The sequence below is a fragment of the Cibotium barometz genome, chromosome 19, assembly GCF_041138505.1.
Source record: "Cibotium barometz isolate CiBa-2024 chromosome 19, ASM4113850v1, whole genome shotgun sequence".
Lineage (NCBI taxonomy): Eukaryota > Viridiplantae > Streptophyta > Polypodiopsida > Cyatheales > Cibotiaceae > Cibotium > Cibotium barometz.
In genome coordinates this window covers 7,564,221-7,587,315 of record NC_141064.1, presented here as the reverse complement: position 1 = coordinate 7,587,315, position 23,095 = coordinate 7,564,221, and the positions used below count along the sequence as shown (strand labels likewise).

At 46.2% G+C, this 23,095-nt stretch overlaps 1 protein-coding gene across 3 annotated transcripts in view; it reads right to left on the bottom strand.

Annotated features, from left to right (window-relative positions):
• LOC147628167 (ras-related protein RABH1e-like) overlaps positions 1-23,095 on the bottom strand; it is a 48,535-nt gene that overhangs the window by 4,628 nt on the left and 20,812 nt on the right. For 2 of the 3 annotated variants that reach the window (XM_086813210.1, XM_086813209.1), the window contains 4 exons: positions 18,497-18,567; positions 18,270-18,358; positions 17,958-18,069; positions 14,999-15,089 (listed from right to left, as the gene is read on the bottom strand). In XM_086813210.1, the coding sequence (XP_086669336.1) occupies positions 14,999-15,089; positions 17,958-18,069; positions 18,270-18,358; positions 18,497-18,567 (363 nt within the window). Of the gene's footprint in view, positions 1-14,998; positions 15,101-17,957; positions 18,070-18,269; positions 18,359-18,496; positions 18,568-23,095 lie in introns of all 3 variants that reach the window. The other variant, XM_086813211.1, reaches the window with a different exon arrangement.

The following is a 23,095-nucleotide window of genomic DNA, read 5'->3' as shown; positions in this document are numbered from 1 at the left end:
CGAGATGGTCGGGTCATCATTGATGGCCGGCCCATGGATTAGCGGTTTAGGGCCTACGGGACACAAACCAGGCCACTGACAGAGATACACATGGCAGTATGGAACTGTAATGGTTCACTATGGGTGCAGCCTGGACGACTGGAGCATGTTATGGTGGGGAGAGACATCATACTTCTGACAGAGACACATCAGAGCCCAAAGAGAGGGCTACCTCGAGTAGAGGGATTCCAATGGGAGTCAACATACAAGAAGACCACACGCCAAGGTACCTCGAGAGGGTCGGGGGGAGTAGCAGTTCTATTCAGACGGGAGCTACAGGGGAGACTGAGAGTGGTAGCACAGGATCCAAAGGCCAGATACATGTGGATCAGCTTACAGCTCTCACAGGACAGGATTATATACATAGCCTTATGTCAGAAGCCTCGCCATACACTTGTCTGTCAGAGGAGATTATGCATTATTCTACACTAGGGGAAGTATTTCTTACGGGTGACTTCAATGCCCACACACAGAGCAGACAGTGTGAGGTGTATGACAATGATGACATGGAGATCCTCCACCCTGTGGATCCAGAGGAGATAGGGGCTACTTGGGCATCAGAGGACATTGGACCAAACAGAGGACATTATGGGGACCACTTACTAGAGTTGGGAGCCAGGCATCGTCTCGTTATTTATGACGGGATGCTACAGTGGCCGGGATCAAGAGGGCTGACATGCTTCCCACATGGGGGTCATACACGGACCGGAGGCACGGTGGTAGACTACATTATGGGGTCTTTGGAGGCATCACAACTTGTCACCTCATTCTCCATCCCACCTCGTCCTATTGGGGCAGATCATACATACTTGGCATTTTCACTAGCCGGATCACCAGTATCACTAGCCCCCCACATACCGACGCCACACACTACCATCTACTTCACACATGACATGGCAAACATATACACTGGCAGAGAAGAGGATGGGCTCCTACTCATGGATCCCCTGGCACCTATGGATACCATTACAGCCCAGCTGGTATCACTCCTACACACGGCTGCATTATAGAGCTTCCCACATTGTGTCCACTCAGGAGAGCCTGCGAGATCTGTGACTATGCCCCAGAACAGATGGTATGATGACGTGTGCAGAGCCCTATACTCACCGCTCCGCATACAGAGAGCCTTGGGAGCCATCACAGAGCAGGAGTCGAGGAGAGAGATGAGGAGACTTACTCGCCGCAAAAGGCAGGCCTTCGCAGAGATACAGGAGCTAGAGATCTTCCATTTCTTCATGAGTAGAGATAGCCCTATCTCATGGCGGCACTTCAGAGAGCCCCGGACACCGACACCCATTGCAGACCCAAACACATGGCACACATATGCAGAGGGCCTATACCACGCCCCACAGCAGCCACCTATACCTCAACCACATGAGCCTCGACCTACCACAGCTAGCTTCTTTACCCACTCGATGATAAGAAGTTATCCGCCACCTACAGCATGGACGGGCCGCCGACCATATGGGCCTACAAGGTGAGCATCTCATATATGCAGTAGATTCTTTGGCTCCGTTTCTTGCACACCTGTTTAACAGGGCACTAGCAGAGGGTTTGCCTGCGGAGTGGACGATGCACACCATTGTGCCAATCCACAAAACACGGGATATGGTCGATCCGAGCAACTACATATGGTTGGTCATGTGTTGGCCAAACTCTATGGTGTAGTGTTGGAGCAAGAGCTTAGCTTATATGCTGAGCGAGCAAGTTTACGCTCATCAGGGCAAGCAGGCTTCAGGAGAGCTTTCTCTACCATTGACCATGTATTCACTTTGAGATGTATGATTGATCAGGCCAGAGTGAGGAAGAGAAAGCTCTATTGCTACTTTGTGGATTTCCGCAAGGCATTTGACACAGTACGACGAGAGAGGCTCTTTCAGCGCCTGCAGTCTCTTGGCATACCAGCAAATATGACATGGAGCATCTATGCATTATATGAGCAAGTTTTTGGGCGAGACAGATGCCCAGGAGGTATGTCCGAGACTATTGCTAGCACCATTGGTGTGAAGCAAGGATGCCCACTTTCCCCCACGCTATTTGGGTTATACATTGATGAGGTGGCTGACTTCATTACACGGGGAGGCGGAGATGGAGTTGATCTAGCAGGTACCTCAGTACATATTCTGCTTTATGCTGATGATATTGTATTAGTGTCTGAGTCTCCAGGAGGTCTACAGCAGCATCTACATGCACTCGATGATTTCTGCACACAGAGGGGTCTTACTGTGAACCTTGGGAAAACCAAGGTTATGGTCTTTCATACATCAAGACAGGGCAAGAGTCAGCTGACATTCACTCTCGCAGGACGCCAGGTGGAGGTGGTGACATCATACGTGTACCTAGGGGTTACCTTCTCTGCAGCAGCCACGCGCTTCACCATGGGTTCAGCACAGCCAGAGCTAGATTGACACGGGGATATGCAACATTGGCTATGCTAGAGAGACAATGCCACCATGCGCATTTTCAAGAGCCCCGGACGAAGGGGTGGCTATTTGACACATTAGTCACACCGGCACTAATGTATGGAGCAGCGGTATGGGCGCCAGGCCTTGCTACCCATTGGTGGACACAGATAGAGAGACCACAGGCCCTCATGATGGCACGCATGATACGCAGCAAACCGTCAATACCTCATGACATTATCCGAGCAGAGTTTGCTGCGCCTCCTATGATGGTAGAGGCCATATTCCAGACTATATGCTTGCTAGACAGATTCAGAGAGATGCCACAGGACAGATTGTCATACAGAGCTTTTGAGGCATCTAGACAGCTGGCTGAGGCAGGAGACAGAGGATCATGGTATGCACAGGTCACACATTGGTTCTCACAGCATGGCCTAGACATGGATCATCTACCACCATTCCAGTATGACAGGGATGCACCACATATCCGTCTCTCTCATAGTGAGAGGAACAGAGTATTGAGACAGGACCTATGGCAACTCTATACACGAGAGACATGGATATCGCCTACACAACCTCTTCCACCGAAGATGCTATAGTATATACTACAGAGATCACTTCATGAGTATCACTGATGATGGATTTATAGAGAGGCCTAGATACATGGAGGGCTTTTTACCACACGGCTCCCGAGTAGCTATTGGTCAGCTTAGAGTCTCATCACATCGATTGGAGATTGAGACTGGCAGAGTAGCACGGATCCCCCGAGAGGAGAGGGTATGCAGATTGTGCAAAGAGGAGGTGGAGAGTGAGGAGCATTATGTAAGCAGATGCAGAGCATATACAGCCATCAGAGAGGGATATCCCATTTTATTCACAGAGCCACATTCCCTACGCCAAATCTTTGAGGCAGCAGACCAGCGCATACTGGGGAGATTCATTCTAGACATACAGCGTCACACAGAGACATCGTTACAGGCTCAGACAACTCCAGAGGGGGGACGACAAACACAGATCACTACATTTTTTCAGAGATCCATCCCACTGCCAGCCCCTACACAGCAGGGAATTACTCTCCAGAGTGCAAAGACACTCAAAGCCCACAGGAGACAGAGGACACCTGGCTTTCGGACACCACGCCTATACCAGAGAGACATGACAGAGATCAGAGCTCAGTTTCACAGAGAGGGTGCGGAGCGACTGGCTCGCTTTAGAGCAGACCCAGGCATGTACTTCAGGGAGCTGTGGACACCCACTTCATTGATGTATACCATTTTATACCCCCGGTATGGTACAGAATCTGGATCTCCACAAAAAATAAGTGCACGCTTGAAGATCCCTCATAACTCTGCGAAGTAAAGAAGCTTCACCCAATATCTCGCAAAGCATAACCACTTTACCCAAAAAACATATAGACCCAATCATAGTTGCAAATGCCAAGCAAATACATAACACCCTCTCCAATCATCTGCAATCCACAGTCTCATTCTTCCTTCCTCAAATTGATTTTTCAAATCAATTGCCGCTTCCTCTTAGTCCAAAAATCCACCAAATAGGAATATAGATGTATCCAAAAATCCTGTATGTAGCACATCCTCTAAAGTGTAAGTGTTATAATTTATCTCAAAACTCATCTAGCAAGTCATTTAATGGCATTGCTAAGAGGGCGGCCTATATACTTTATTTTGAGGCCTTTGTTAGAACTTGTAACCCAATAAATGGCACTTAAAGAGCTATCCATTTAAATGCGTTTAGTTGAACCTTTTTATGATCATGCTTTGAAATCTTTTTTTTCTTCATGAGGTCTTATTCGAGTCCTACATGGGAATTTCACCTAGCTACACAAAGACTATACTACTCACCACACACACACACACACAAGTACCACAAGGGGGTACCATCCTTCCAAATATTGGCCACTTTGTAGCCAATGGGAAAGCTACTAGATAAACCTCACAAGTTAGTCGCTCATTCGATTGAAATGAACACCCTGCACAACTTTAGTAGGCATCACACGTCGAGTGACCACCTTTGATGTTCATGTCAGAATGCACAGCAGAAATGAAGACAACTGCTGTAGAGAGCAAGACACAGATGAAAGAGAGAGAGAAGCTGTGTAACTCTGCTATATACACCAAAGAAAATCCCAGAAAACTACAACGTGGAGTGTGGGGGCAAGGGCCCATTTTATATGGCCCCAGGCTGTTGGTCGGCCAGCCTTAAACAGGCCGACAGCAGTACGACCAGCCATGGGCAACCCCCCGACCAGAAAAAGGCAGTCAACCAGGTGCCTAGAGTCGGCCAGGTCACCTGGACAGGTCAGGTGCCTAAGCAAGCAATCGGCCAGAAACTGGGGGCAGCCGACAGCTCCGTAAAATGGGAAAAATACATGGAGAGTGAGGAAAAATGGGAAAACACTAAAATGGGCAGGCACACCCACAATAGAGACCCTGACATAGTGTACAGACAGGAGATGACTGCTAACAAAAGAAGCAAGATGTCACCAGCCAAGATCTACACCTCTAGTTATCGCATTGGATGACCGTGGGCTCCTTCTGTGGAAACCCAATCTCGCCAGGCAACCTCCGCAACCACACAACCTCGCAAGTAGCACCACAAGCAGCCCAACACTTTGCCTCTGTGTAACACGCGGAAGCTCTGGGGGTCTTCTTTCAGCCCTAAACACTCCTGGAAACATGTTGAAAAGGCAGATAAGAAGAGAGAGTAGAGAGAGAGAGAGAGAGAGAGATGCTGGAAATTCAGTATATTTATATAGTACAAAAAAGGTACTTTGCTACAGCCCTAGGCTGTCTTTATAAAAGGGTGATAAACACCAAAATTCTGGTCCCTACTTGGACCCTAAGGGACTCAATCCCTAAAGGACTGAATAGTCCTATCTATGAGCACACTATGCCTTTTATAGTGGTCTTGGACACTTGGTATACTGGCCGACTGCTGGTCAGCCAGTCATTTATGCTTTAAATGCCCCTTCAGCGCTGCCCGACTGGTGTTCTTCTTTGATCATGATGCGCCAACTGCCGCCCTGTCCTCTGGAGCGCCTGCAGCTGCCTTGCCCCTCTGGTACAGCCGACAACACCTGTATGAAGCCGACAGCACCAAGTCATGCAACCGACAAAGTATCCACGTCCTTCTCCAAGTCCAACCTTGGCCCAAAACTGTAGCATGCTCTAAACTCTGGTCTTTTTCTGGCTGCCCCTGCTGGACTAGCTGAGGAACTTGTCCATGGGCATATGTGCACATGACATCCCCCTCTGCTAAACTTGATGACGGGATTCCAACCTGCTCTTGGATGACTGTCATCATCCCATTCTTTTTCCCGAAGTCCCTCTGTCATCCATCCATCCCTGGCAACCCTTTTCTCTGAAAGCCCGGCCCGGTCTCCAAACTACTCTGGCACAGACTAAGGTCTATGCATCTGATTCCAGTCCACAATCCATTCCTGCCCTGACTCTGAACACTGTCTTGGTCTTCACTCCTGAGAAATGAGTCTGGCACTCTCACATCACCCCTTGGAGGATAATCCTCCCTTGGGACCGTTGCCCAAGAACCTATCTGGCTCACAAGACTGCCATCCCCTCTGGCTTTGTGGAACACCACCAACAAACCTTCTGGGAGCTCTTCCCAATTCTGTGTTCCTTGCCTTGGGCTTCGTATCCGTGTACTTTCCTGTACCTTGGACCTGTACACCATCATATGCGACTGAATCGGTGTTTAGCATTGCTGAGCCTGATGCTCTGATACCAATGTAACATGCGGAAGCTCTGGGGGTCTTCTTTCAGCCCTAAACACTCCTGGAAACATGTTGATGCAAAACGCAGATAAGAAGAGAGAGAGAGAGAGAGAGAGAGAGAGAGAGATGCTGGAAATTCAGTATATTTATATAGTACAAAAAAGGTACTTTGCTACAGCCCTAGGCTGTCTTTATAAAAGGGTGATAAACACCAAAATTCTGGTCCTACTTGGACCCTAAGGGACTCAATCCCTAAAGGACTGAATAGTCCTATCTATGAGCACACTATGCCTTTTATAGTGGTCTTGGACACTTGGTATACTGGCCGACTGCTGGTCAGCCAGTCATTTATGCTTTAAATGCCCCTTCAGCGCTGCCCGACTGGTGTTCTTCTTTGATCATGATGCGCCAACTGCCGCCCTGTCCTCTGGAGCGCCTGCAGCTGCCTTGCCCCTCTGGTACAGCCGACAACACCTGTATGCAGCCGACAGCACCAAGTCATGCAGCCGACAAAGTATCCACGTCCTTCTCCAAGTCCAACCTTGGCCCAAAACTGTAGCATGCTCTAAACTCTGGTCTTTTTCTGGCTGCCCCTGCTGGACTAGCTGAGGAACTTGTCCATGGGCATATGTGCACATGACACTCTGTAGACGACAAGGCAATAGTTGGCTGCCTCTTGCTGCTCCATGAAACAGCTCCTGAGCTGAGGGTAAAACTATAGCTTGATGTAGATCTCCTCGTGTCTAGATCTCCTCCCCAATCTGAGTCACTCCAACCTTGGAGTCAAACTCGGTCCTTCGTTTCACCTCCAGTGTCGTAGAAGGGTCCAAGATCCTTCGTACCCTGCAGATACCACAAGATCCGCAATCCTGCGTCCCAATGAGACTTCAACGGCATCTGCATAAACCAGCTCAACAACCCCACAGGAAAGCTCAAGTCTAATCTGGTGCTCAGCAACTAGATCAATGAACCAACCAGCTTCCGGTACAAAGAGGCATCAACTGGCTCTAACATACACCTCCTCTTGCAGGTCACCATTAAGGAATGCAGATTTCACATCCATCTAAAATGCAAATTTCACATCCATCTAAAGTGCAGATTTCACATCCATCTAAAATACAGGCCACCGCTGAGAAGAAGCAAGGGCAAGAACGGTCCGAATCGTGGTCATCCTCGCAATCGGTGCAAGGGTATCCTCATAGTTGATGCCAGGCCGCTGAGCATAACCCTTAGCCACAAGTCTGGCTTTGTGTTTGTCCACCGACCCATCTGACGTATACTTGGTCTTAAAGACCCACTTGACACCAATGAGACAGACCATTACGACGGCCTCGAAACCAACTCCCAAGTTTTATTCTTCTCTATGGCATCCAGTTCCACCTGCATGGCTTTCCTCCAAGTATCCTATGCAAGTGCTTCCTTGACGGAAGTGGGCTCTTTGTCCCGCATGATTCAAGACATCAAAGCATAGTTTACCTCTAAGAGCTCCGCTGAATGACTTTTGTCACAAACTCTATGTGATCTTCGAGGTCCATCCTCTGTGGTCCATTCGGAGGTAAGCTCCGTAACACCTAACTCCCGAAGGGTGTCTAGCAACCACCTGGGTACTCGAACAGAACGCGGAGCCTCGTCCTGTTGCGGGGGCTCATCTCCAGCCGCGGGCTCAACCTCCTCAACTGACTGAGGCTGTCCAGTTGGAACAATTGACTGGGAAGCAACATCAGTATCATCTGGGTCTCCAAGAAGTGGCAGCTAATCAACAGTGGAAACTGGAACATGCTCATCAAAAACCACATCTCGGCTGACGACGACCTCGTTCCTCTCGGGATCATCAAACCTCTATCCCTCGGAAAGAGAGTTATATCCCACAAAAACAAGTTTTTGGGACTTTGAGTCAAGCTTCCCCCTCTACTTCTTTGGAATGTGAATATATGCATCACTCCCAAACACACGGAAATGGGAGACATCTGGTTTCCTGCCAAAATACGCCTCAAAGGGAGTCATGTTCGGTACTGAAGTCGTCAGAGAACAGTTGAGGATATGGACAACCGTAGCCACAGCCTCTTCCCAAAGTGGACGAGGAAGATCACGATGCTCCAGCATCGTCCTCGCCATCTCCACCACAGTCCTATTCTTACGCTCAACTACTCTATTCTTAGAAGGTGAACCTGTATTGGGGAACTCCAGCCTCCCGCTTCATGCCATGTTCCGCACAAAACCGCACGAATGCATTGCAAGAAAACTCTCCTCCTTTGTCACCGCTAAGAGTCTTTATCTGCAAGCCAGACTCTTTCTCCACCATCACATGCCACTCCTTGAACCGAGCAAAAGGTTGGTCCTTCTAAGAAAGGAAATAATCTCCCAAGTGAATCTGCTACAATCATCAACAAGCAGCATGAAATACAAAGAACCTCCCAAGGATGGCATCTGCATAGGTCCACACAAGTCAGTGTGTACCAACTCCAAAGGTTTCGAAGCCCACATGGAAGCTTGCTTTGGAAAAGATTCCCTGTGCTGCTTACCACGAATGCAAGAACTAGAGCGTCCCTGCCTACTGCCAATATCTCGTAGGCCAACCACCAGTTGGTCTCGGAAAGCTAGCCGCAGCGCATCTACATTCAAGTGGCCAAACCGAAAGTGCCACAAGTCACCAATTTGAGAGCCTCTCAATGAGGAGAGTGTTGAGAGTTTGTATATACCGTTCTCCACTCCGCCTTCCCAAACAACCTGGCCTGTTTCTCAGTCCCGTAGAGCAACATAATGCTCCTCAAACTCCACCCAGAAGCCAGTCTTGCAAACCTCACGCATTGACAATTGATGAAAACCAAGTGCGGGGACGTAAAGAACACGAGAGGAATGCTTCTCCCTTCTGCCATCAGGAATGATCTCCATCCGGCCCTCATTGTGAATCGGTATGGTGGAATTGTCGCCAATGAAAATGCGCGACCTGATTGCCGTTTAAGATCTTGTAAGAAATCACGAGATGGAGTCATGTGCCTGGAAGCACCACTATCAAGAATCCATTCCCGAGTATCCCTGGCGGTGAAGCCAACTGCCTCCTCGCTCGAAGAAGATAAAGCATCGGTGTCCAAAATCTCCAAGTGCACTAAGGCTGGAGTCTTTGCAATTGAAGCTGAAGAATCAGCACTCTTCCCGTTATTTCGCTTGGGACACTTCCTCCAATAGTGGCCTTTCTCACCACAATCGTTACAAGTCCGCTCAGCCTTCAGTTTTTCACTGTCTGAATCAGGCTTCTTCTCAGAAGACTTCTTCGATGAAGACTTCCCTTTTCCCTTGTTGTTGTTGGTACGGCCTTTCAACCGCTAGCCAATCAAGGTCTCACAACCTCCACCCCCTGTGGAGGGTTCGTGAATCGCTCTTCCTGGTCCAAGACCATTGGCACAAGCTCCTCCCACGTGATGGTGCTGAGCTTGCCACTAGTGATCAAAGAGAAGTAAAATCCTGCGTACTGAGAGGGCAATGGGACAACAACGTGATGGCCATATCCTCTGACAATCTCTTTCTCTGCTTAGAGAACCTCCTACTGAAGAGCCTGCAACTTGTTGATGAGCTCCCGCATCTTTGACGACTTTGCAGGATACATCACCCGCATCTGAACTTCCAAGGAGATCCTCTTCATGGGTGATACCCTGTTGTACAAAGAAGCCAAATGCTGCCAAATCCCTCTGGCCAACGTCATATGCTTTATGTGATCGATCACCTATGGTGTGCAATTTAGGAAGATGAAAGAACAGACGCGGGAATTGACAAGATCCCATAATTGTGCCTGTGCATCCCGTTGCTTCTGTATAGAGGATAACTCCCCGTCTTCCAACTCTGGCCGTGGAACCCCAACAACAATGAAATCAGCCAAGTCATAAGACTCCAAAACGGACTCCATCATTACCTTCCATATGCCATAGTTGTTCCCAACCAACTATTAGTCCACTAGGAACGTGGGGAGTGTTGGGATCTTCACGTGCCAAGTCTGCCATCTCAAGGGTTCACAAGGTCTTGTGAAGGGAGGGTGGGTTGGAAAAAAGAGAAAGAAGAGGCTGCAAATAATAGCAAGGTGGTTGTCCAACGGTGATGGCCGCCTTCTACCCAATCTCCAAGTCCCGTACAACCCAAACAGTCTCCAATCAGCAAACCCTCAACGTCCCACTGTCTCCAAGCTTCAAGCCACCTGGGGCTCTGATACCATGTCAAAATGCACCACGAAAATGAAGACAACTGCTGTAGAGAGCAAGACACAGATGAAAGAGAGAGAGAAGCTGTGTAACTCTGCTATATACACCAAAGAAAATCCAGAAAAACTACATGATGGAGTGTGGGGGCAAGGGCCGATTTTATATGGCCCCAACCTGCTGGTCGGCTAGCCTTAAACAGGCCGACAACAGCAAGACCAGCCATGGGCAGCCCCCCGACCAAAAAAAGGCAGTCGGCCAGGTGCCTGGAGCCGGCCAGGTCACCTGGACAGGTCGGGTGCCTGAGCAAGCAGTCGGCCAGAAACTGGCGGCAGCCGACACCCCTACCACACCTCCGTAAAATGGGAAAAATACATGGAGAGTGAGGAAAAATGGGAAAACACAAACGGGCAGGCACACCCACAACAAAGGCCCTGACACAGTGTACACACAGGAGATGATTGCTAACAGTGTACACACAGGAGATGATTGCTAACAGTTCATAGCAACCATCTTTCCTCATCTAGAGCATGAGATTGAAAGGCAAGCATTGCACATTATTATCACTACAGAATCGCTAAAGAGGAGGGTAGAAGCAAGCGACGATGAAGCATCCCATACCACTAGGATACACTCCATACAAGATCCCCTTTAGACCTAAGGTTACGTCGGAGTGATCAATTCCTTCCCACTCCCGTCTTCACACAACCAGACTCCCACCTGAAGTATGTTGACTTTCAGGTTAGCCCAGCACATCAATTTGCCCTATATGATATTCCCTCTTACTTCCTCCCATAATCGGGGGGCTACCATAAGTGTAGAACGTTCGTCTATGGAAATCCTGCCCCAAACAAGATCATGAGGTTATCATAAGTGTAGAACACTCATCCACGAAAATCCTGCTTCAAGTAATATTGTGTCTAAGTAATACTGTGTCTGTAGCACCTCACTTGCGAATAAGGCAATCGCACCTACATAAGACTGACCAAATCATGAGTATGGCTCTTGAAAGAAACCATAAATACCATACGAAGTTGCTAAACCCTCCCAAGGAACCAACCATAATACCCACCTCCACTTGTATCGCACTAAAAGAAACTGAAGCCCCATCCAAAAGATAAGATTGCCGGATAATCAAGTTCTATCCAAGAACCCCATCTTACATGCAATAAGTGATAGCCTCTCTCATCTCGAAATTTGAGATGAAACTCCAAAATGCACCCTAAGGAAACCTGCTACCATTATAGCACAATCATACGGTACAGTGCACTACCGTGTGCACTACCGTACGGACCCTTCCCCCTCCTCCTTGTTTTTGACCGTTGCTGCTTTGACCCTTTTTTTTTTAAATGGCCATTTATGGCTGTTTTTGATTGTTATGGGGCTTGCTTGCTTTTGGTGTCGTTTTAGGCTCAACAGCCAAGGATCTATGGATATTGACTTTTGGTGTGGATGCAAAGGATCTGTTCTCTCTATCCTTGTGATCAATGCTCCGTATTTGAAGGGTTGAGGTAAGGCACCTTCCTTAGTTACGGCAACAAGAAGCAAAGGCTTCTCCTCAACTACCTCCCTCTCTCTGTGTCTTCGCAGACCATCTTCCAACAATTGGGCCTTGGCCCTTGGCCTTGGGTGGGTGTCTTGGACTCTTTGGCCTCCTTTAAAAAGCTCTCCTCCAACCTTCTCTATATCACAAGTTTAAGGCTCTCAAGCTCAAGCTCTCATAGCTCTAGCCTCTCAAGCTCAAGCTCTCCTCTCTTGGGCCTTGGCACTTGCAAGGCAACCTTCTTAGCCATGGTAACTTTGGTCTCTTCTCCTACATATGATCTGAGCGAAGGTGCCCTCTTCTCCTACGTATGATGTGAGCAAGAGCTCCAATAGTGATGCCTTCTCCATCTAGGTCCTAGGATTTAGATTCTAGCCTACGCCCTCTTATCCATTTTTTTGTACTCACTTTTTTGCACTTGTGCCTAGAACACATTGCACTGATCTTACGGTCTAGCCGCCCGTTGTACATATCACCACACATCTGCATATCATGTCTCTCTCAGGTAACATCTCTGGTACTAAAGCCTGGTACTGATCCAACTCCATAAGATAAACCTGAATCTAGGTCAATAAAGGGATCTCTACTCTACAAAACCTAAATTTTCACACTGTAAAAGTGCCAGTATAATCACCAGTAAACCTAGTGCATCTCAAGCAAAATATTGCACATCAACCCATCCTCACCATTCTGACAACAATAAGTTATTCATGGTCACAAAGAAACCTCTTCTTGACAAAAGTCAAGACATGCTTTCCTCGTGCGTCAAACTCATCAAAAAATAACTAAGTTGCCCTATTTATGTAAGATCCCTCATTGTAAATCTAGTTTTTACAAGGGTATGTGCAAAGCTACTGCATTTATTCTAATGAGATTCTAGTGAGAGAAAATTGTATCGCTAGGAAGTTTGTCAAAAGAATTCAATCAAGGATAGTCTAAAGTTCTTGAAATTAGTAAGAAATTATTTTTGGAAAATAAGACGGAGAAATCGGTTAATTAGAATAAAGTAATTGTAAAAAATGTGCATAGATGCACATAGGGTGCACTTGTGCATATTTGAACCTAGAAGCTTGAACTTAATTAGATGATATGGAATTTTTAGAAATAAAATAAATTGTGCCTGTTATGCACAAAATTATTGAAAATTTTAGAGATTAATCCTTGCAATGTGTGCAAGGTAAATCCTGACCTTAGAAATGTGGGTGCCATGGAAAAACCAAGGATTATGAAATTAAGGATTTGAAAATAATTAAGAATTAATAAGCCCATGTGAACCTAGCCATGCAAGCAAGCTTTACGTTGAGTGGTAGATGATTCAGTCTACATTCTCAATTGTAACCGTCGAGGTCTGACAGAAATAACCTTTTTGGGGCTTGAGGTCTGCGATCCCTCCGAATCTATCACATTCTTATCCTTGTTTGCAACATTTTTCACAATCTATTTAGTTTTAGCCCAAATATGAGCTGGCTGCCCTGCTCTTGTTCTTACTTGCACATCTGTGTTACAACAAGCATTGTATTCATTGTTTTAGCTGGAGTGGGATTTGACTGCCCTATTGATGTTTCCAAAGTTGGAGTCGGAGGAATAGAATCAGCTGGAGGCCTTAACTTAAAAGTAGGACAATCAGAAGCTAAATGTCCAAATTTATGACGAGTGTAGCATGCTCCTGCAAATGCTCTCCATTTCAATTCATAATATTTTTCACCCATATAGGCATCACCAACCTCCACTCCGTATCTGTATCCCAAAAAATACAAAATCTATTTCTATTACCCAATAGACATGGGGGACACATGATAGTGCCCAACATTCGAGCCCCGATCCTGGCAATGCATTAGAGAAATCTAATGGGAAATTAACCACCTCAACCCATACCGGGCTTTGATGCTTTAAGAGGGCCAAGAAGTCCTTCATGGGTGTCCATGGAAGCACATACACCATTTGACGGCCATAAAACAGAGACGATTTTTCTAACAATTGCTCCTTGTATATTGGTTCTGAGAGTGCCACTCACAAAAGCCACGTGCAACATAAAAAACCCCATCAACATAGTATCCACCAAGCAACTTCTTAACCCACTGAGCAACATCATTTGCAGAAGACATTTTCCCAAGATATAACATAATGACAGCGCATCCTGAGAATTTCTTAACTCTCGGCCATATAGTCTGGACTCTGAACCAAAATTTTGTATTTCAAAGTGGGTTTAGGCTTATCCCACACAGTCTGATTTTCTTCAAAATCCTTGTGCAATACATCAAACAGGTACTGTGCATCAGGGTTATCATGGTTCACAGTTACCAATCTTTGAGTCTCTTGGGATCCATTTCCTCCAAAACCTTGTCTCCACAACGGGAGTAGACTACATGTTGCTACGAAGCCATGACAAAAACAGAGGAGGAAAAGAACACACACACTCTCACAGAGACACACACACAAGCCAAAAGGCTGAGAAGAAGTAGAGACGGCTATGAACAAAAACAGGCGACAAGCAGGTGAAAAGGGAAGGGGGGGAGGGCGACAGCCACAACATGAGAAGAAGATGCCCAACAAGCACCACCGACAAGAGCAAGAAAAGGCGAAAAGGAACGGCAACAACCGACTGACTTCACTCCAACAGTAACAGTTGTCGGCGCTCAGAGACAGAAGACAGCGCTAACACCAGCAAGAAGAAAGCAGCAACCCACTTCTTCAGGGCAAGCTGAGCGAGCTGAGGCTTCGCCTGGAAACCCTACTTTATCTAGATGCGGCGCCAAAGACAGAGCACAGAAACTCAAAAAAACGAAATTCGAAATGGGCCCAAGAGGCGGAACCTCAAACGGGAAAGGGGGCTGGAAAGAACAGCGCAGAGCTCTCTCACACACACACACACCCTATACCCTGTGTGTCACCGTCGCTCTCTCTCTCTCTCTCTCTCTCTCTCTCTCTCTCTCACACACACACACACTAGCGGAACCCCCCCCACCAACACAAACACAAATGTACATATGTATATACAGATATGTAGATACATACTAACCACACACACACACACATATATTTTATATTTTTTCACATGTAGCCCATATTATCAAACCTTGATATTAAATCCCGCCTTGGCACTGGTCTCAATGAACATGACTCCGAATTCTCGAGATTTTGCATCACCTTCTTCGATGGATACTTGCCTGCATAACAGCTTGCATGAAGAAAGAAAGCAATGAATGTCCCCAAGAACTAGCTAAGAATATTGAGGCACAAACAAGTAATGCCATAGACAAGGGAAGGAAAGGAAGGTGGGGAGAAGAGAGGGTGGTGGGCACGCACGCACATGCACACAGGAAAAAAATCTAAACTAAATCCAGAAAACAAAAGCATAAAATAGCATCAATAAGCCTTGATTTGGTATCTAATAATATGCTGAATTGAGGGCTTTAGGTGAACAAAAAACTAGTGATGAACATAGAAATTTGAAAAGAAAAAGAGAACCACTTATCGCTCTGGCAAAACCCAGTACCACTTTGCCACTTCTCGCCATCCCATCAAGCACATGCTGCCCTCAAACAGTACTCTTGAAAATAATAATCACTCTCCTCTTTGAAGTTCAATGTACTAGTAAAACTCTCACTTACTCATCTTCAACTATCTGCTTTCCAGAACATTTGCCTTACATCCCATCCTCCTTTCCCCAAGGCTTGAACTTATAGCGGTAAAGATCCTCCCCCTTGTTTTGTCGGAACTCATAACCCAAAGAATATAGGATGTGTAACAGGTTGTACCCCACTAGAGATCAAATCATTTTCTTTAACAGCTAAAACAATTAAATAAAATGCATCAAACGCACAAAACCAAGCATAAAAGCATTCTATGCATTCATTCATTCATATGTGTGCATGAATGATGTGTGTGTAATGGATTGGACACCACTAGGACCTGAGAAACAGGCTGGTACACACCTTAGGGTATATTTTATTCTCTATACAAACAAAAGCCATTTCTCAGTGTGCATTAAGTGACTAACCAGGAAAAAAACTTACTCTCTGCCCTAGTGCAAAGTCACATGCTAACAGTCACAAAATCCAATAACATTTCATTTGAGTGTAAATTCCATGTGACTTGCTAGTATCGATGTACTCTCTTTCTCATACATGTCCCTAATCGTGTCTGGCTATGGGGTAAATCTCTCAACTTTGAAAAGTTTAAGGATTATCAAATATACAACCTCATGCTTTTGCCAGCGGGTGCATAGCCCAGCGGTGTGGGTTTAGAACTCGGATGGGGGAGGTCCTGAGTTCAATCCCTGGTAGCCACCCATAGGTAAAGATCCTCCTCCTTGTTTTGTCGGAACTCATAACCCAAAGAATACAGGATGTGTAACAGGTTGTACCCCACTAGTGACCAAATCATTTTCTTTAACAGCTAAAACAATTAAATAAAATGCATCAAACGCACAAAACCAAGCTAAAAGCAAGCTATGCATTCATTCATTCATATGTGCATGGTTGTTAGAGGCGTCAGAGGCGTTTGGTACAAGGCGGTATGATATGCGCCTCGAAAGACTCATATTTTTTAGAGACGTTAGAGGCGTGTTAGAGGCGTCTGTTTTATATATATATAAATATATATATATATATATATATATATATATATATATATAGTGATAGATAGCTATATAGTGAAAGTTGAGAGAGAGAGAGAGAGAGAGAGACTAGAGTGTGTATGTATGAGCCTTGCGGGAGGGAGAGAAAGGGTGTGTATGAGAGAGGGAGAGAGAGTGTGAGTGAAAGAAAGAAAGCTGTATTAAACGTCTGCAAAAGGCCAAAATGACCTATGAGACCAAAATAGTCCATCCTCATCATCTGGATACATCATCAAGATTCAAGGGTACAAAGTAAAATGAAATGAACTGAAATGAACCGGTAGAGTATAGAGATAGCTCCAAAAATGGGTATAAAAAACATCATCATCCTAGTGTGTTTGAAGTTTGAACTTTGAACTTTGGGTCTTGAGAAAGGCTTAAGGGAGGGAGGGAGGGAGGGAGAGAAAAAACATCATCATCCTAGTGTGTGAGAGGGGCTGCCTTGGGCCCTTAAAGCCCCCATCTAAAGACTCAAACCAGCAAAATATATATATATATATATATCGCGCCTCGTAACAACAACTATGCATATGTGTGCATGAATGATATGTGTGTGTAATGGATTGGATCCACTAAAAAAAAAAGTGTGTAATGGATTGGACACCACACTGGAACCCGGAGAAACAGGCTGGTACATACCTTAGGGTATATTTTATTCTATACAAACAAAAGCCATTTCTCAGTGTGTATTAACTGACTAACCAGGAAAAAAACTTACTCTGCCCTAGTGCAAAGCCACATGCTAACAGTCACAAAATCCAATAACATTTCATTTGAGTGTAAATTCCGCGTCACTTGCTAGTATCAATGCACTCTCTGTCTCATACATGTCCCTAATCATGTCTGCTTATGGGGTAAATCTCTCTCTCTCAACTTTGAAAAGTTTAACGATTATCAAATATACAACCTCATGCTTTTGCCAATGGGTGCATAGCCCACCGGTGTGGGTTTAGAACTCCGATGGGGAAGGTCCTGAATTCAATCCCCAATAACCACCCATTGGTGTTGTGGCCATGGCCACGAGTTCTAATCGCCTTCAGGTGGCCATGTAAAACTGCCTCCGGGCGGGCAACCAAAATCGTGATTACAGGTGGATCTACTCAAGGTTTTTCTTTTTTTCTTTTTTCTTTTTTCTTTTTTTTTTTTTTTTTTGGGGGGGGGGGGGGGTGGTTGTGGGTGTTGTTTGCGCTTATTAACCTTTACAGCATACTTCTGTTCGCTTTACGCCAGTATTATCATAAACAAATCATGCTTCTAATATACAGAAGAATACTGTAATAAAGCATGGGCATTGTTCCTCGAGAACAAAGAAGCAAGGAAATAAAGAGCTAGGGCTCTGGACTAGTCAAGTTTTGCATAATAGGTTGTACTGAAGGAGGATGTTGTTTTCTTGTGCAGCAAAGTCAAGATAATGTACCTTTTGTCAACCAAGTCCGTCTTGTTTCCCACTAAAACAATTATCACATCGCTACCGCGCTCAGTTCGTACCTCCTCAACCCATCTGGCAGTATTCAAAAATGATTGCCTATCTGGAAAAGAAAAGGTTTTCATTAGGTTGATATAATACATCTACCAAATTCCAAAAGAGCAGCAAGAGCAGCAGGGTGAAACCATCCAAGACAAGGTGGTGGTGAAACCATCCACAAGCCAAGGTTGAAGGTGAGCATGAAGGTGAAGGTCATCAAGCTGAGCTGAAAGTTGATAAGATGGTACCATATAGACAACTCACTGGAAACATCATATACGATAACAGCTACTGAAGAATCCCGAATGTAGCTGGGAATAAGGCTGCGAAAACGTTCTTGTCCTGCAGTATCCCTACATGTCACAACCACATCAAAGTAACTAGGAGAGAAAAGGTATGTGTGCGCATGCACGTGCACGTGCCTTGTGATTAATCAAGACTCTAGGAATTGGATTCATTCTCCATAGCTTTACACCAAAAGAGAGGCCTACCATAGCTGCAAGCGAACAGTTCGATCCTCAAGATACATCGTCTTTGAAAGAAAGTCAATACCAATGGTTGCCTGAAGAAACATAATACAAAGATTACCAAACCAACCCTACTGCCTGCAAGAATTGATAGGTTAACTATCCTTCCTCCCACCATGTATGTGTGTGATGTAGATATATATATACCTAGATGAATCCAGGAACATGCCCAAATTCACCTTTTAGGAACGTGCATGTTATATACTCATGGTAGTCAACCCACAAGACTATATAACTATCAACTACATTATGCATAGTATGGACTAGATACTACAACATCCCCACTAACGTCATCAGTGCCCAATAGTGGGTGTAGAACTATGTATCAAGATATGCTCTGAAACACGCACTCCACACACACACACACACACACACACATAAGAGCATATATTCACACAAAGCCTTTCGTATTGAGTTTCTGTCAAACCTCCGGAGATGCAAGGCAGGACTCAGCCATAATGAAGCCTAGCACTAAGGAAAGTAGCAAATAGAAAGAATTAGTATTTGTAACTTGCATATAGCCCAAAAAAAAAGGTGCCCTGAATGTAATGAAGGGGCCAAAAAAACCTAGCTTAAATTGGGGGAAAATTGATTTCAGTCCAAGGTTTCACAAAAAGAGGCCCAACCATTGTATCCAGACTACCTATGACCATTCGAGGATGCAACTCCTTTGTCTTGCTCCTCTCTCTCTCTCTCTCTCTCTCTCTCTCTCTCTCTCCCCCAACCCTGACCCTAGGCGACCATCACTCAGTTCTTCCGACCACAAGAGGATGCTACCAGATATGGATGGCATACCCACAGTCTCATCGAGCCACACATTCTCTAGTGCCCGACCCCCGCTAGACCCCACTCTGGCGTGACTCTAGACCAGGCCACGGCACTACAGCGAGCCCAATGCCCCAAACTCCCTGGACCTTGCCAGCAACACAAACATCCGCCCCAACTTGAGGAGATCTTGGAGAGGCACAGAGCCACCTTCCCACGCCTGTCGGATCTGCAGAGCCTTCTATAGAGGCCCCGCCTTGTTCAGCCCCACCCCGCTCTGCCTGCGCCACCCTGCCCTCGCCACCGCTCGCACAAGGTGGCCAGCCTGCCAATGGGACGCACAGGCCCCGCCTTGTTCTGCCCTGCCCGGGCCACCTACTGCGTTGGTCTTTGCTATCCGCGCTGCGCGCTTGCCTTGTTCCAGCTACACTGTGTTTTGCCCCTCCGCCTCCCTTATCCCACCCGCAACACCAGTCTTTGCTATCCACATTGGGTTTCTACCGGTGCCACCTTGCCTGGCCTACCTGCCTGCTGCGTGCACAGGCCTCGCCTTGTTCTGCCTGTCACAAAATTCCTCATTGCCTCTGTTTTCTACTGTTCATGTGTAGCATATGGAGCATGACATGACATGCATGTATGCTTTGTGGAGCCTGACATGGTGTGTTTGTATGGCATATGGAGCCTGACATGACAGTATATGTATGGCTCATGGAGCCTGACATGACAATACGTGTATGGCTCATGGAGCCTGACATGATGTGATTTCCCAAGACTAGCTATCCTAGTGATTATTTGTATTTATGTTTTGGGAAGATTCCAGAAGGATCATGAATCCCTGAACACTTTACTTGATATAACTAAGCAGATGGGTGTTTCTTCCACTCTTTAATTTTATATTTGGATGACTTGTCTTGTTTGCCTGGACAATGCCTGAGATTACTACCTTTGTTGTCAATGGGGCCAGGGATGCTTGGCCCCATGTGGACGTGTATGTGTATATCTGTTTGGGACTTATAGGTGGTCTAAATGTGTTTTACAAGTGGTAAGTGTCCCTGAAAACTCAATTTACACCTTTATGATTTCATATACTAATATTTATTGATGCAGATCCACATTCACTTATAAGTGACTGGAAAAACTTATAAGTTGTATACACTAGGCAGAACTATTTTAATACACGTGTGGTAGCCAAAGACCAGGCCCCGGACAGATTATGGGCTGATGGCTTGTAGGCGCCCCATTCTGGACCTGGTCTACATGTGTTTTACAGGTAGTAAGTGTCCCTAAAAACTCAAGTTACAGCTTTATGATTTCATATACTAATATTTATTGATGCAGGTCCACATTCACTTATAAGTGACCGGACAAACTTATAAGTTGTATACACTGGCCCCTGGGCAAGACTATTTTAATACACGTGGCGGCCAAAGACCGGGCACCGGACAGATTATGGGCTGATAGCTTGTAAGGGCCCCATTATGGACCTAAAAAGCACACGCTTGAGATATTTTTGGAGGACAAGCTCTATTACTGGAGGGAACTCGTGTTTGGGCTGATCGCATGCTTTTCTGGTGCATGGAGGAGTTGACCAACCTGATCTACTACTAGCCATCAAGCTGGGTATCATCCAAGTGGCTGGTGGGTGCTGGTCGATTATTCTGGAGGCTTTCTTGGTGCTGGTCGATTATTCTAGAGCTTTCTTGGTGCTGGCCGGCTGCTAACAGCTCTTAAAAGCTGCTAGCCGACTGATTTGTGGACAGAAGAAGCTGGTCAACTTGTGTGAAGACTTCCGTCGATTATCTTCTGGCAAGAAAACCTCTCCTGGCCAACTTCTTCTAAGGCAGCACTTTACAGGAGCTATATATTCAGCTACTATTTCTAAGGAACTGCATGGCAAGGGAGCATCAAAAAGGTAAGAATTCAGCTTATACAAAGGAAAATTCAGAGCTTGAAATGAGCAGAAAAAGGGTGGACAAGTTACAACCACCTAAGTTTATGCCCGACGAGTCCAACCATGCAAAAGGGGGGTCTAAAAAGAAGCCAAGGGGTAAGAAAGATGATCCCAAGCTGTCGAGATAGCATATTTTTGATTGCATGAAAGAGGGGAAATGCTTCTTATGTGGCAGTAAGGATCACATGAAATTTTAATGCCCCCAGAATGACAAAAAGAATAATGTGCGGGATGCAAAACCAAGTGTGAATGTTATACCTGATGTACAAGGTAATACTGCACATGAACCAAAGAGCAGAATTTTATGCAAGGCTTGGGGCAAGTTGAAGGATCAAACAACCTTATTCCTTTTTCATAATGATTCTACGGATAACTTTATATCCATTCAAATGGCTACTACCCTTGGGTTAAAGCCCAAGGAGTTGGGCATGGATTTTCATGCAGATGCCGCCTTCGAGGGCAAAGAAGTAAAAGTCGCTCCCATCATAGGGAAGCTTTGTATACAGATTCACGGTTATTTGGATCATGAAAACTTCCTGGTACCACCACTTTACAGGATGTGATTGTCAGAATGCACCACAGAAATGAAGACAACTGCTATAGAGAGCAAAACAAGCAAAACACATATGAGAGAGGGAGAGAGAAGCTGTATAAACTCTGAATATACACTAGAGAAATCCCGGAATGATACAATGGCAAGTGTGGGGGGCAAGGGCCATTTTATATGGCCCCAAGCTGCTGGTCGGCCAGCCCAAAACAGGCCGACAGCAGCCAGATGCTCACGACTAGCACAAAACTGCTCACGACCAGCAATAAGCCAGTCGGCCAAGTAACCAGCACTTGGCCAGCGCTCCAGGTCAGATCGAGTAGAAACTCCACCAGTTGGCCAGCAGTAGAAACTCCACCAGTTGGCCGACAGCCCTCCCAAACCTAGAAAAAATGGAAAAAATACATGGAAAGTGAGGAAAAATGGGGGAACACCACAACTGGGTGGGCACACCCACAACAAAGGCCTTGGTGTAATGTACAGACAGGAGATGACTGCTAACACCCCCTCGCAGCTCCTAGATGTGGAACCAACCCCAGTGAGCTGGAGTGCCGCCGGAGCATAGCCTGAGGTAAAGACCTAGTGAAGAGGTCCGCCGCATTGTCCTCCGTCGAACAATAAACAAGCAAGATGTCACAAGCCGAAATCTTCTCACGAACAAAGTGATATTGTATCTCTATGTACTTGGTCCGGGCATGGAAGACCGGGTTCCATGCAATAGCGATACAGCTCTGGTTATCGCACTGGATGACCGTGGACTCCTTCTGTGGAAACCCAATCTCGCCAAGCAACCTCTGCAGCCACACAACCTCACATGCAACACCACAAGCAGCTTGGTACTCTGCCTCTGTTGACGACAAGGCAATAGTTGGCTGCCTCTTGCTGCTCCATGAAACAGCTCCTGAGCCGAGGGTAAGACTGTAGCGTGAAGTAGATCTCCTCATGTCTGGATCTCCTCCCCAATCTGAGTCACTCCAGCCTTGGAGTTGGACTCAATCCTTCGTTTCCCCTCCAGTGTCGTAGAAGAGTCCAAGATCCTTCGTACCCTCCAGATACCGCAAGATCCGCAATCCTGCGTCCCAATGAGACTTCAAAGGCGTCTCCATGAACGAGCTGAACAGCCCCACAGGAAAGCTCAAGCCCAATCTGGTGTTCAACAACCAGATCAATGAACCAACCAGCTTCCGATACAGAGAGGCATCAACCAACTCACAAGGATCAGTCACGGTAAGCTTTGTGTTCAGGTCCATCGGTGACGTGATAGGCTTGCAGTTCTCCATCCCAAAGGCCTCAAGCAACT